Here is a 12413-nt window from a genome sequence, read left to right as displayed (position 1 = left end):
TACAGAATACAGAATACATGCCCCAAAATGTATTTTGTAACGTATTCCGTTACGTTACTCAATGAGAGTAACGTATTCTGAATACTTTGGATTACTTAATATATTATCATGCTGTTTACAACTACATGAATGTACTATTGCTGTGTGATTTATTGCTGTTACTGAAGGTCCACGGCTCCGAACCATAGTAAAGGGACCTCTGGCTAATATGTCGGATTCGTGTCGGGCTAGTAACCGAAAACTAGCTTTACTTTGTTGTCTGGGTCAACTTTGCTAGCGAGAGACAGAGAGAGGCGTTGAAAGGCTGCTCCAACGGAACTTATTGTTTCGGAGGAAAACACGAACACGGTGTACAGTCGAGTCTTAATAGCTTACTTACAACTGGGCTCGTCAGGCTCTCTTCTTGGCTGCAGTGGTTATTATTATATTTACATGCTTCCAGCTCCCGTTTCTGCTCGATGACAGCTCGTACTTTTCCTTTTTCTCCCTCCTCTTGCTCACAGACACATAACGGGTATGGCAGTCCATTCTCCCTGCAGCACGGACTGCACTGCCTATGATGCTACATTCTTTAGAGCTATACCTGTAGCATTCTGCCTATTAGCTTAGCACAACAACAACAAAAAGGCCTCTCTCATCCAGGAAACACACAGTAGCCACGTCACCCTGTAACCATGGTAACCGTAACGCTGCCGCCTGGAACAACAGAACGTAACTGTCAAACAAAACCCAAACAGTCCTGACCTGCGACAATATGAAACAGGAAAATACCGCCGTGTAATCCATTTATTTCAACAAAGTAACTGTATTCTAAATACCACCTTTTTAAACGGTAACTGTAACGGAATACAGTTGCTCATATTTTGTATTTTAAATACGTAACGGCGGTACATGTATTCCGTTACTCCCCAACACTGACAACTGTTAATCCATTTGTTTATACTGATGCATGTGCAGTGGATTAGATTTCTTTATAGTATATGAAAGGGAATCCTTGTATTGTCAATTGCAGAAAACCTCAGCATCTCGGCACTGCATGCATATATAAATGGAATGATTGATAAAGCTTTGCAGCCTTTGCAGTTAGCAACTAAAGAGCAGATATTTCCTCAGTTATGGAGGACAAAGTCAAGCTGAAAGTGAAACAAACAGATAAGTAGCTCTGTATTTAAATAGGTCAGCTGATAACTAATGTAGTTACCATAACTTTGTGAGGTGGGGATTGCTCTGCTGCCTCTAACTGGTCAAACATGAATAAATGCATCTTTCACTTTTAAATCCTTTTAGTTTCACTTACCTGATCCAAATACATTAAAGCCTAAATCACTAAAATTACATTTATTGTACTTCTGACCCAAAAAATGTAACATAATTTTACATATTTGATTTATTAGTTTTTTGCTACATCTGGCATGTTTTGTGTAGTTTATTTCTTACAGCTTTTGATCTTAAGCAAAGAAAAACATATAAGTGTGTTATGGCTAGAGAAATGACACTGATGATGTAGAAGTCTCATAAACTAATGATACAGTTGGAGTTAGAAGTGATGTTAGATGTGAACAAAACAGTCATAAAAAGGAAACATGACACAGTTTTGATTAACTGCTTTGAAAAAAAAATCAGTGTCAACAGAATCAGCATACAGATATATTTAATTCTTAAAAGATTTACAATATCTTACATATGGTACATATTCTATTGAAAAGCGGGATAAACGATCTTTGGCACACTCAGTTTCCTGGTGATACAGACAGAAAACATACACAGTTGTAAAAAATGCATCTTTATATAGTCTTTTGATCTCTGCATAAGCGCTGTAGAAGGAAGACTTTCCCTTTTAGCTTTGATTTGTCATCTGTATTACAGTTTATGTCTCTGTGTACAACGTGCTTGCTTATCTGGAAAACAAAGTTAAGGCATAGCTTGGTAGAAAGAAAAAGAGAACACACACATACATTCACACACCCACAGACACGTATTCCTTTAATTTCCTGCTGGTGAGGATGGAATCTGTAGCATCATTAGTGTTAAGGCGCTGCTGACAGTTTGGCTCAAAGTTGAACACACAAAGGCACTTTCAGGCAAAAGGCACGTTAGAGTACATAAAAACATCTGTAATAAGTAGTAGGTGGTAAAGTGCACACTGAATATCTTTGGTATAGGATGTATTGCCCAGTTTGTTTCTCATGGAGAGACCTTGAAGAGAAGCCCGTCAGACTCGCCACACTCAGTGTATCTCGAGAAGCTTCCAGTTATCTTTTTTTGGTTCTGTAGCTATCAGCTGATTATGTCGAGCCACATCTTAGATGTGGCGAAGACCAAAAGCATCCAAAAGTTGATCTTTGCTGGGCTACAATGACAGATGACGCTGCGACTCACACTCGGCTTGGCTCAAAGTCTTACAAGAGCTGAGCTCCAGGACACTATTCAGAGTTTAGTCCTCAGTCTCATCCCAGGAAGTGGCATTTTTCTCACTTCTTGTCGCTAATGGAGCAGTCCACAGCTATGATGTTTTGTATTTCTGTAATTTTCACTTCCTCCTCTGGGATCTCCACCTCTACTGGGATCTTTAGTTCCTCTACAATCTTCTCCGCCGAGGAGCTCCGGCTGGACAGCTTGCCCATCTCGTCTTCCAGCTCAGAGATGCGTTCGGCAATGCAGTGTGCAGTGAGGCGGGCCTCGGGATCGTGGTCCCAGCATTCCTTAATGGTGGCGCACATCACTGCCATGCCCTGTAGAGGGAGGCAGAGAGCATGTGTTATCAGATAGAAACCTTTTAAAAGAGAGAGAGTGGTAGGAGAATTCTACAAAAGCAAAGATGAGTGCAGAAATAAAACTATTCTATATATGTAGTTTTTATATCCCAGTGACCACTGAAATAAAAGTCAGATAATTCCAAGATAGTCACGGAATGCTGAGACTTGGTTAGTTTAGTTAAAAATTTCTTACACATGAAATCAAACCAGTTATAGTGGTTCTAAGAGAAGTTATAAATGTACAAGCACTGAAGTTAAAAAGCAAATTAAAAGCAACACTTTCATTATTTAGAAGCAGTGAACTCAGTCGGTTTTAGATGTTACAAATACATAAGGCAGCTTTCACCTCATTAAATTAGTTTAGCTAATTGCCATTTTACAGTGAGCAGAGTAAAGTTGGAGGCACCTCTACTGGGACTAAACTGTTATTAAAACCAAACCTGTCTCCGTATTTAGAAGGTGGCTGACTGTAGCACAGTCAGCAAAGAGGCTGCCTGGAACCGCCGTGACTAAAAAGGTTGTAGTATTTATTGTACTTCAACTTTAATGCATCACATTTGTTAGAGAGCAATGCTCTTTTTTTCCTGCCTTCCTTCTCCCACCCCAACCGGTTGCAGCAGATGGCCCCGCCCCTCCCTGAGCCTGGTTCTGCCGGAGGTTTCTTCATGTTAAAAGGGAGTTTTTCCTTCCAACTGTCGCCAAAGTGTTTGCTCACAGGGGGTCATATGATTGTTGGGTTTTTCCCTGTATGTATTATTGTAGGGTCTACCTTACAATATAAAGATCATTGTGGCAACTGTTATTCTGATTTGGCGCTGAATTGAATCTTCCACTCATGTGATTGGCATTTAAGTCAGCATTAACATGTCTCTCTGTCTCTGCTGTCTTCACACAAACAAGCAAAGCAATTTATGATTAGGATTTACCAAAAAGATGGATTGAATATAGGGAAAGTGTTAAATGCAAAACTGTTTAAAGAGCAAAGAGCCTATGCTGAAAAATGTTTTCAAGTGTCAAAGGCTCAAAATGTACACTTGTGTTATATAAAATTATGTGTGCAAAAAATCGTGACAATAGATACATATTTACTAATGTAAAATATGAAACTTATTTGAGTTGTGTTATTTTAATTTTGATCCTAACTTTTGTTCTACGTTGTAGAAAGCTGCATCGAAAATTTTGATTAGTACTGCAGTCTAACGCACTCACCTGGTGCCTGAGCCAGCTGTCGGGGATCTCAGGCCTCCCTCTGTCTCTCAGCACATTATCCTTCATGCTCTCCACACAGGGGTGCTCTCGCACTTTAGAGCCGTACGCCGGCTCGTAATCCTTTACTTCTGCAAAACACAAGCACAACTCACAGATCAGACCCTGCAGACCCTAAACTGAGCTGCAAGTAAACCACATCCTTCTCTACAGCCACTTGTATGTACCAGTATTTGTCATTTTCAAAATCTTGAAAGGTGCGTATGATGATATATGAAACTTTTAAGATAAAGAAGAAAAGGAAAGAGAGGGAGACTGAGTGTGACAGGTGGCTGAGTTAACCTTACTAGAAAGTGCAAAAGCATCCTGGTATGAGGTCATTACACCCCAAAACCACTGAGCTTGAATTTCCACCCGAGCTTTAAGCCTTGTGCACTGGCACCAATAATGCTGACGGTGGGAAAGAATTGCTTTTATGAAGCCTTGGCGGGAGGAAAAATGCCCACTTTGGCACTCAAATGACGATCGTGTCTAAAAACAAACAAATCAGCTTCCGCTAACAAGCCATTATTTGCAACCGCAGAGCAAAGAACACCAAAATAACAATCTTTTATTTTTTTACTCTTTTATGCTCAAAAAATAGCTGGGGTGCAGGGGGTGGGAGGGCATCATGTTGAAACCATGAAAAATGAAAAACAAGGCTCTGGGATTGGGTCCAGACCTCATGAAACCGAACTCACAGCAGCTGCAGTCTGCCTGCAACCCCGGAAAGGAAGGCTCCCAGGATCTCACAGTTGCTGTGTAATGAGATACTAATCGCTGCAAACTCATTTCTGTTTGCCCATCTGACACCGGAAATGATGCACAAATAATTAGCAAATAATCTTTCCCTGGACGTCAGTGTTCTTATGCTTAATAACAAAGTGTTCTTCCCAACCTGTTAAACACTGAGTATTATTCTCTAATAAACTGTCATTTGTGCTACATTTTGCTGCAGTTTGCTTTTCTCTGTTCTGCTGCCTCCAAACCAATGGTCTTTGGAAGTCCATTTGATTCTAAAGGGAACTAAATCCTCAATCAATCAATCAAAATTTATTTATATAGCACATTTAAAAACAACAGTTTTGATCAAAGTGCTTCACAAATTAAAAAATAAAAAAAATAATAAAATAAAATAAAATAAAAATAAGACAAATACAACGCAAGACGAGACAAACATAGAAACCAACCAAATGATAATCAAACTATCTTACATCAAAGCCAGAGTAAAAAGATGGGTCTTTAAATGAGATTTAAAAGACTGAACAGTCTCAGAAGAGCAAATGGCAATAGGGAGATTGTTCCACAGTCTAGGAGCTACAATAGCAAAGGCACGGTTGCCTCTGGTTTTCAACCTAGACTTAGGTTGCATTAAGAGCATCTGGTTAGAAGATCTTAGTGCTTTTATAGGATTATACAAATGAAGAAAATCCTGACCTGGTGAGTCACACAGGTCACACACAGTCCGGTGTCTGGGTGGATCTCTGGGTGTTTTAGTCAGTTGAGGCTGACCACATTTTAGACCAGGTCTAAATATCCTTGACTCTATTTGGGCTAAGTACTCGGTTTCCCTTTACATTCGTTCTCTCGTTTTCCAAAATATTAGTCATGTTTGGTTAAGTTTCACTAGTTTGGTTTGCAATTCTTAAAGGCCTGCTGCTCAATGTTCGTTCGTGAACTTTCAACAGCCTCACAACCATTTAACTGGCACCTCTGAACCTTCAAATCATCTCACATTGTCTACAACAGCACTTTAAGAACTTGGAAATTTTTCTAAACTTAAAGTGTATTTACCACCTTTGACCAAAGATGCAGTCATTGGTATGTCACTACCTATAGTAAAATCCTAAATTTCCAAACTCAATATGAGATACAGAAGTCCTTTCTCAATATTTACCATCTACATGCATTTTTCTATATTTTCACTACCTAAACATTTTTGGTACAGTATAAATTATGCTATACTATAATTTGCTATCACCGTTAAAACTACAGCTACAAATTTTACTCCCTTGTTTGTTTAAAATGACACTAGAAATGATGGGAGATTACACTGGAAGTCAAGGGCTGCATTATGAAGCACTACCAGAGCAAGCTAGGCTAACACACAGCTGCCACTTAAGCTAACGAGTTTTTTTTTCTGCATGTATCTTTAATAAAGGACTTATTATCTGAATAAGCTTTAAGTGATGAGTGTCAATTCCCCATTTTAAATTTATTTATGTACAGTGAGAGAGTGGAAACACGAATTCGGAAAGACCAGAGTTGAGGAAAGCGGCACTTGTAGCTGTTCAAAGCACTTAGTAAATGTCTACATAGCTATGTATATTTCCATATCAACTAGATGCTTTGATGTAGTGGTTAGCAGAATGATGCGGTGAAATATATGATAAGTGATGCAGTTTCATATAACCACGTGCAGCCCTGCTGCTTATCCTCAAATACAGGAAGTTAGGAGGTTGGGGTAAAATTCCGCAGACAGGAAACTGGAGGGCTAGGATTGGGACTATGTGCAGAAACGCTGACTCTACAGACCCACACTTCCTGTTTTGACATGTGGAAGTTCCCTCAGTTTTAGTATTTTAAAACAGGACCCAGACGGGCATGGCCCATTCCCTGCAGGGCTATTTATGCCAGGCCTGGTATTGTCCTCTGCTTTCTGCTGTTTAGATCTCCTGCTGTGGAGCTGGTATAAATACCACACATTTTCCTGGACTGCATACAGCTGAAGCACAGAGTTGAAAACAGAAATAAAAAGAGGTGGAGTACCTTCTAAACATCAAGACATCCCAGAGTGGAAAAGGTCCTATTTCATGCTCCATTACTGATTTGGCTCTTGTACACTTGTCCTTTTTCTGTGAATGATACATGGGGACTACACGTGCGGTCTACATGAGGTGGGGCCTGTTTTCCTTCTCTGGACCTTTGAAAAGCTATGGGAAGAATTTCATCTGAGACTGCAACCAGAGCTTCAGTCTCACTTTCCTCTTGCTGTCTGGGGCCCGCAGTTAAAATCCCGGTATATTCAATTTAAGTGCTGGAAAGTGGTTTACGACAGTTTCCTTTTCAGATTATCTGTCTGAAACCTTTGTGGCCTGAAGGTTAGCAGAAACCCCGTGGCTGGCTACGCTGTCTGGGATCTCCAGACAAACATCACCATGTTTGGCTTTTGAGAGATTTCAGACTCTCGAGAGAAGTATAACATGAAACTGATCCCACACTGATGCAAAACAAACTACATTGCAAGAAATTAACCTGCGTAAACTCTAATGAACCACACTGTCATCGAAACAAAATCTCCTCTCCACAGAAACAAAGAATCCGCCCATCTCTAGAGAAAGTTGTGGGCTGAATTCCTGTGGCAGGTTTGTGGCTAGCGCTTGGGGTGCTGTGAAGTTTAATGTCAGTGCTGCTAGTAGTACTTTGATTGGGGGGGGGGGGGGGGGGGGTTACAAGTTGAAATAGCAGATTCCCTCCAAATGAATACCTGAAACTTAAAAGAAAGAAGCAGTCAGTCCTATCTTCATCTCTGTTCTCATTTGATTGGTTTGTTGGGAATTACTGTATTCTTCAGCTCTTTGTCTGTTTAGTCTTATTTGACTTGTCTTTTACTGTTATTGCTCTTTATCTGCATTATTTTTATTTTAATGGGTAATTTAGTATCTGACCAGAGATAACACACTTAGTTATCTTGAAATGTTTACACTCAGCTGCCCGTTTATGTAAGATGCACTTAGCTAAAAATAACTAAAAGCTATTTAGAGAATTTAGAAAAAAATAAAAGAAAAAAAGCCACCAACAGAGATGTTATAGTAATATCCATCCCATCCATTCGCTTCCGCTTCTCCTTTTCAGGGTCGCGGGGGGCGCTGGAGCCTATCCCAGCTGTCATAGGGCGAGAGGCGGGGTACACCCTGGACAGGTCGCCAGTCTGTCGCAGGGCCAACACACAGGGACAGACAACCATTCGCACTCACATTCATTTGCACATTCACACCTAGTGACAATTTGGATTATCCAATTAACCTATCCCCACAAGCTGCATGTCTTTGGACGGTGGGAGGAAGCCGGAGTACCCGGAGAGAACCCACGCAAACACGGGGAGAACATGCAAACTCCACACAGAAAGACCCCAGCCTGATGTTGGAATTGAACTCAGGACCTTCTTGCTGTGCTGCAACAGTGCTAACCACCGTGCCACCGTGCTGCGTTATAGTAATATTAAATAGTATATTATGTGGCGCAAGGATCTGGGTCCTTTGAGGGTGTCCTGTGGGAGCCTGTTGGTTGTAAGACTTAAGTGGGTCAAGCTCATTCTCCTGCACCTGGTGCATTTATTGTTCACCCAACCATCGTGGCTCAAGAGTTGGGAGTTCGTCTTGTAATCGGAAGGTTGCCGGTTCGAGCCCCGGCTTGGACAGTATCCGTTGTTGTGTCCTTGTGCAAGACAAGGACACACCCGTTGCCTACTGGTGGTGGTCAGAGGGCCCGGTGGCGCCAGTGTCCGGCAGCCTCGCCTCTGTCAGTGCGCCCCAGGGTGGCTGTGGCTACAATGTAGCTGCCATCACCAGTGTGTGAATGTGTGTGTGAATGGGTGGATGACTGGATATGTAAAGCGCTTAGGGGTCCTTAGGGACTAGTAAAGCGCTATATAAATACAGGCCATTTACCATCCATTTTCTACTGATTATACATCAGTTTAAAATGAGATTCCAATGCAAGGATGCTTCATTGAATTAAACACCTGTTGCTTCAACTCTTCTCTTCTTGTGTGTCTCTCTCCCCGTCCTTACTTTGCATCTCTGATAAGAGGGAGTAAGACATGAGAAGAGGATGAGAGGAAAGGGAGGACGTACAAACTAAGAAATGAGAAAAGGGGTATATCTTAAGAGTTCCACTTCCTGTGGAAATGTTGAAGAAAATATCCTGCTAGGGAACATGGCGTACCCCTGTTGTTGCCAGAGGTACAGCAACAGTTAGAGGGGTCTTAACTGTTAAAGTAAGCAGCACACATGTATCCAAGATTTCCCAGTAGAAAATTGCATTGTAATAAAATTGTAAATGTTCTTCACCGTACGTGTAATAATTTTAAAATTAGTCACAAACTAAGTCCTACACACTCAGTGTCGAGAAATCCTTCAATCTAAACATCATCAGGGCAGGATTGTTCTTAAGGGCTAACCACGTTACTTTTAGCTAAACGGGTCGAATGAACTGGCAACTGAGATTACAATAACCCTACAGTAATTACAGAGAGTGGTATCAGTCTTGTCTAAGGTAAAAAGTGAGCGTATTTCCAAAATGTTGATCATTAACTTCAGTGTTCTTTTAGCTTTTTATGAACCCCTCACCAGCTGCTGCTAATGGCAGTGTCCCTACGTGGCCCACAAGGCTTTTGCTTGGCATGGTGCAAACCTTTCTCCCTGCTCCATTTACTCTGCATAACCCTCAGCTCAGACTGAACATGCGGGCCCTGCTGCGCCCTCCAGGCTAATTCAGGATAAGTAAATAAAATGCTCAGAGACCCACGGAGAATGTACTATAAGTGACCACAACAACAATGCCAGAGCAGGGTAGTATTTCGATTTGACCATTCTGACCTCTGTTGTTGCGGTGGAGACAGAGGAAATACACACACACACACACACGCTCACACACACACTCCCAGATTGAGACATGGAAACAGGATGAGATGAGGGCATCTGTCTAAGACCTCCATTTCTGTTACACTGTCTCCAGGTGACTCTCTTTACTCTGAAGAAACACACACACTGTGTGTAGACAGAGGAAATAAACACACACACACACACACACACTGGAATGTGACTGTCTCATTCTAAATATCTCAGACTGTCTAGAAAAACCCAAGAGACAGACGGAACAACATAAACCACAGAGAGTCCCTCTCTACTCTAAGGAGACTGGAATAAAACACACAAAACAAATTTGTGTGAGCTGTACTTCATTAAAAGCTCCTCTCTGAGATTTAAAGGCTATAGTACAATCTAATTTTGCAAGGTGAGAACTACTGATAGAAAGATTTTTGATCAAAGTGACCTTAATACAGGACTCACACACCCTCATGTGCATAAGAGCGAAATGATTCCCTTCCAGCACTGAAACAAAACTGGTGGTATCAAAACTCACTTACCTAATTGTGTGCGTGTTTCGCTACTGTAAGGTAGTAGTGTGTTGTTGCCCTACAGATTGTTCCTTGTCCTCGATTCTCGTGATCTTCCACTGACATTTGATTTGGTGGCTTAAGAATTGCCTTGATTTGGTACCATTCATTATACAGCATGCAGCCAAATGTGAAACAGCTCGGTTGTGTGTCACCGGTTCCCTGTTTAGGCCACGAATATCTGATTGCTTGGACTGCAGGTCATTGCTTGGTGGATTAGGAGTTTCTATTTCTATTTTTTCCAACTGGCAGAAAAAGCAAGACAAGACCAGAACAAGTTCCAAACAAACACACACACACACACACACACACACACACACACACACACACACACACACACACACACACACACACACACACACACACACACACACACACACACACACACAGCCGAAGCAGGTACAGTAACCACTCCAGCTCTCTCCCCCTGATTTCCTGCCCAAAGAAGGGCAACCACACGGTTCAGATTGTCTCCCTCACACATCAGACATTCCTCAAATTCCTGCTGCTAAAGCTGAAGGTTGAGGTGCAGTGCAACAGATGAGGCCATCAGCCTCCTTGCTGCCCCCATCAAAAACAAAAACGTAACAGGAAACAGTAGTCCTGAAACTGTAGGTCTCACACACACACAGTAGCAGTTTAATTGGCCTTCAAACGTATTGCATGAAGTCAGCTGATTAAAGTGACTTTTTCCTTTTCATTTAGTAATTGTGACATGTAGGAAATAGCCCAATACTTCCAGTTGTTTCATGACTGAAGGGACATGACTGGAAAGAAAAGAAGGTGGAAGATAAGCAGTCATTTTTATGACACGGCACAAACCGAGTTAGACCTCACACACACCTTCATTATGTGACATGTTAACATCATTCTGCCCAACTGCTTCTCCTGCTGAGCTTGATCTGACAGGCCAAAACTCACAGAGCATGCTGTCACTGTAGAGTCATCTCAGTTGCTGAGCAGATTTGTTTTATTCTGTTTTATTCTTACATCATACTTCCCACAGCTTGGTAATTACTGAACACGTTTGTGTGTTTACATGTGTGTGCAGTGTGTGCACTGACCTCCAATAGCTTCACACCTTGACGTCATCTCCCACAGGACCAGAGCCATGGAGTAAATGTCAGTCTGCTTGAAAGACTCGATGTTCTCCAGATTCAGTCGGGCCTCCAGCACCTCTGGTGCCATATAGCGTGCAGTGCCCACCTGCCGAACAGAGGCAGCAAACAGGGGTTAACACACAAACAGGCACACCCAAGCATTAAACAGATTATCACCTTATCACTACACTCTCTCTCAAAGCCTGATTAATGGTGCTGGTGCAATAAATCAAAGCCTGGCTCAGTGGCAGAAGACCTGACTCACTCCTCGCTTCACTCAGAAACAGATAAGAAAAAGAAACGACGTTTGACATCATAAAACAGAGAGATTCTAGTCTAGCCATTCATCTGTTTGATGTGCGCTGTTAAATTACACATAGTAGCTACTGCACTGTTTGCTCCAGACAACTTTCAATGTTGCTGTTATGCTGCAGTGTTTCTGTATACTCCAGATGCATTTCTTCACAGCCAGACATGGAACAATATAAATTTTTTGCAAGTCTGCAGAGTCCTACATTTAATAGTCAACCTCCAAGCCAAGATCAACAAGTTGTCAAAGTTTTAACTAAAAGCAGATATAGAAAATCAAGTCTCAGCTGAAGACAAACTCAATTCAAGGTCACGTCCAAAATAAAGATCTTTAGCCTCACGTTAAATCACAAGTCAAGACAATCAATGACTTCCAAGTCAAAATCACAAATTCCTGTCAGGAGAAATCAGTTTGAGTTCAAACCAAACAAGATTAAAGTCCAATGTTGAATTATTTAAGTATTATTTCCAGTCTCAGCTTAAACTCAGTGGCTTAGGTGAATATTTAGAACATACTCTCTCCCAGTTTTTACTGAAAGTAGAGGGACACCATTCTCATCAAGTCGCTGCACGTCAAATCTAACAGTTTGCATGTCTTTGCAACTGTATGCTTGCAAATCTTGGGACTCTTTTGATTTTGTAAAGTAGAGTTTGGAGTCATCATGGACTGTAATGGAAACGTATAAGCTGAAAGTGAAAGTGGAACAGTTTTCTGCCTTTAAAAGTGACGTTTTTGCATCAATCAAAGTCAATTAGCATAACCGTTTTTGCATTCCATCTACTTTCCCACCAGTAAAACGGTGGCTTGTACTGTTCCACAGT

The 12413-nt window shown here is 41.4% G+C and overlaps 1 protein-coding gene across 2 annotated transcripts in view; it reads right to left on the bottom strand.

Annotated features, from left to right (window-relative positions):
- Window positions 1–1386: 1386 nt before the first annotated feature.
- The window catches only part of tgfbr2b (transforming growth factor beta receptor 2b), a 38311-nt gene continuing 27284 nt past the window's right edge, over window positions 1387–12413 (bottom strand). For both annotated transcript variants that reach the window (XM_006795999.3, XM_006796000.3), the window contains 3 exons: window positions 11247–11388; window positions 3966–4093; window positions 1387–2732 (listed from right to left, as the gene is read on the bottom strand). In XM_006795999.3, the coding sequence (XP_006796062.2) occupies window positions 2472–2732; window positions 3966–4093; window positions 11247–11388 (531 nt within the window). In that variant the 3' untranslated portion in view covers window positions 1387–2471. The remainder of the gene's footprint in view (window positions 2733–3965; window positions 4094–11246; window positions 11389–12413) is intronic.

The sequence above is a fragment of the Neolamprologus brichardi genome, chromosome 11 (assembly GCF_056152115.1).
Source record: "Neolamprologus brichardi isolate AB-2024 chromosome 11, ASM5615211v1, whole genome shotgun sequence".
Taxonomy (NCBI): domain Eukaryota; kingdom Metazoa; phylum Chordata; class Actinopteri; order Cichliformes; family Cichlidae; genus Neolamprologus; species Neolamprologus brichardi.
Note: the sequence above shows the minus strand (reverse complement) of the source record. Positions and strands in the feature narration are given on the sequence as shown.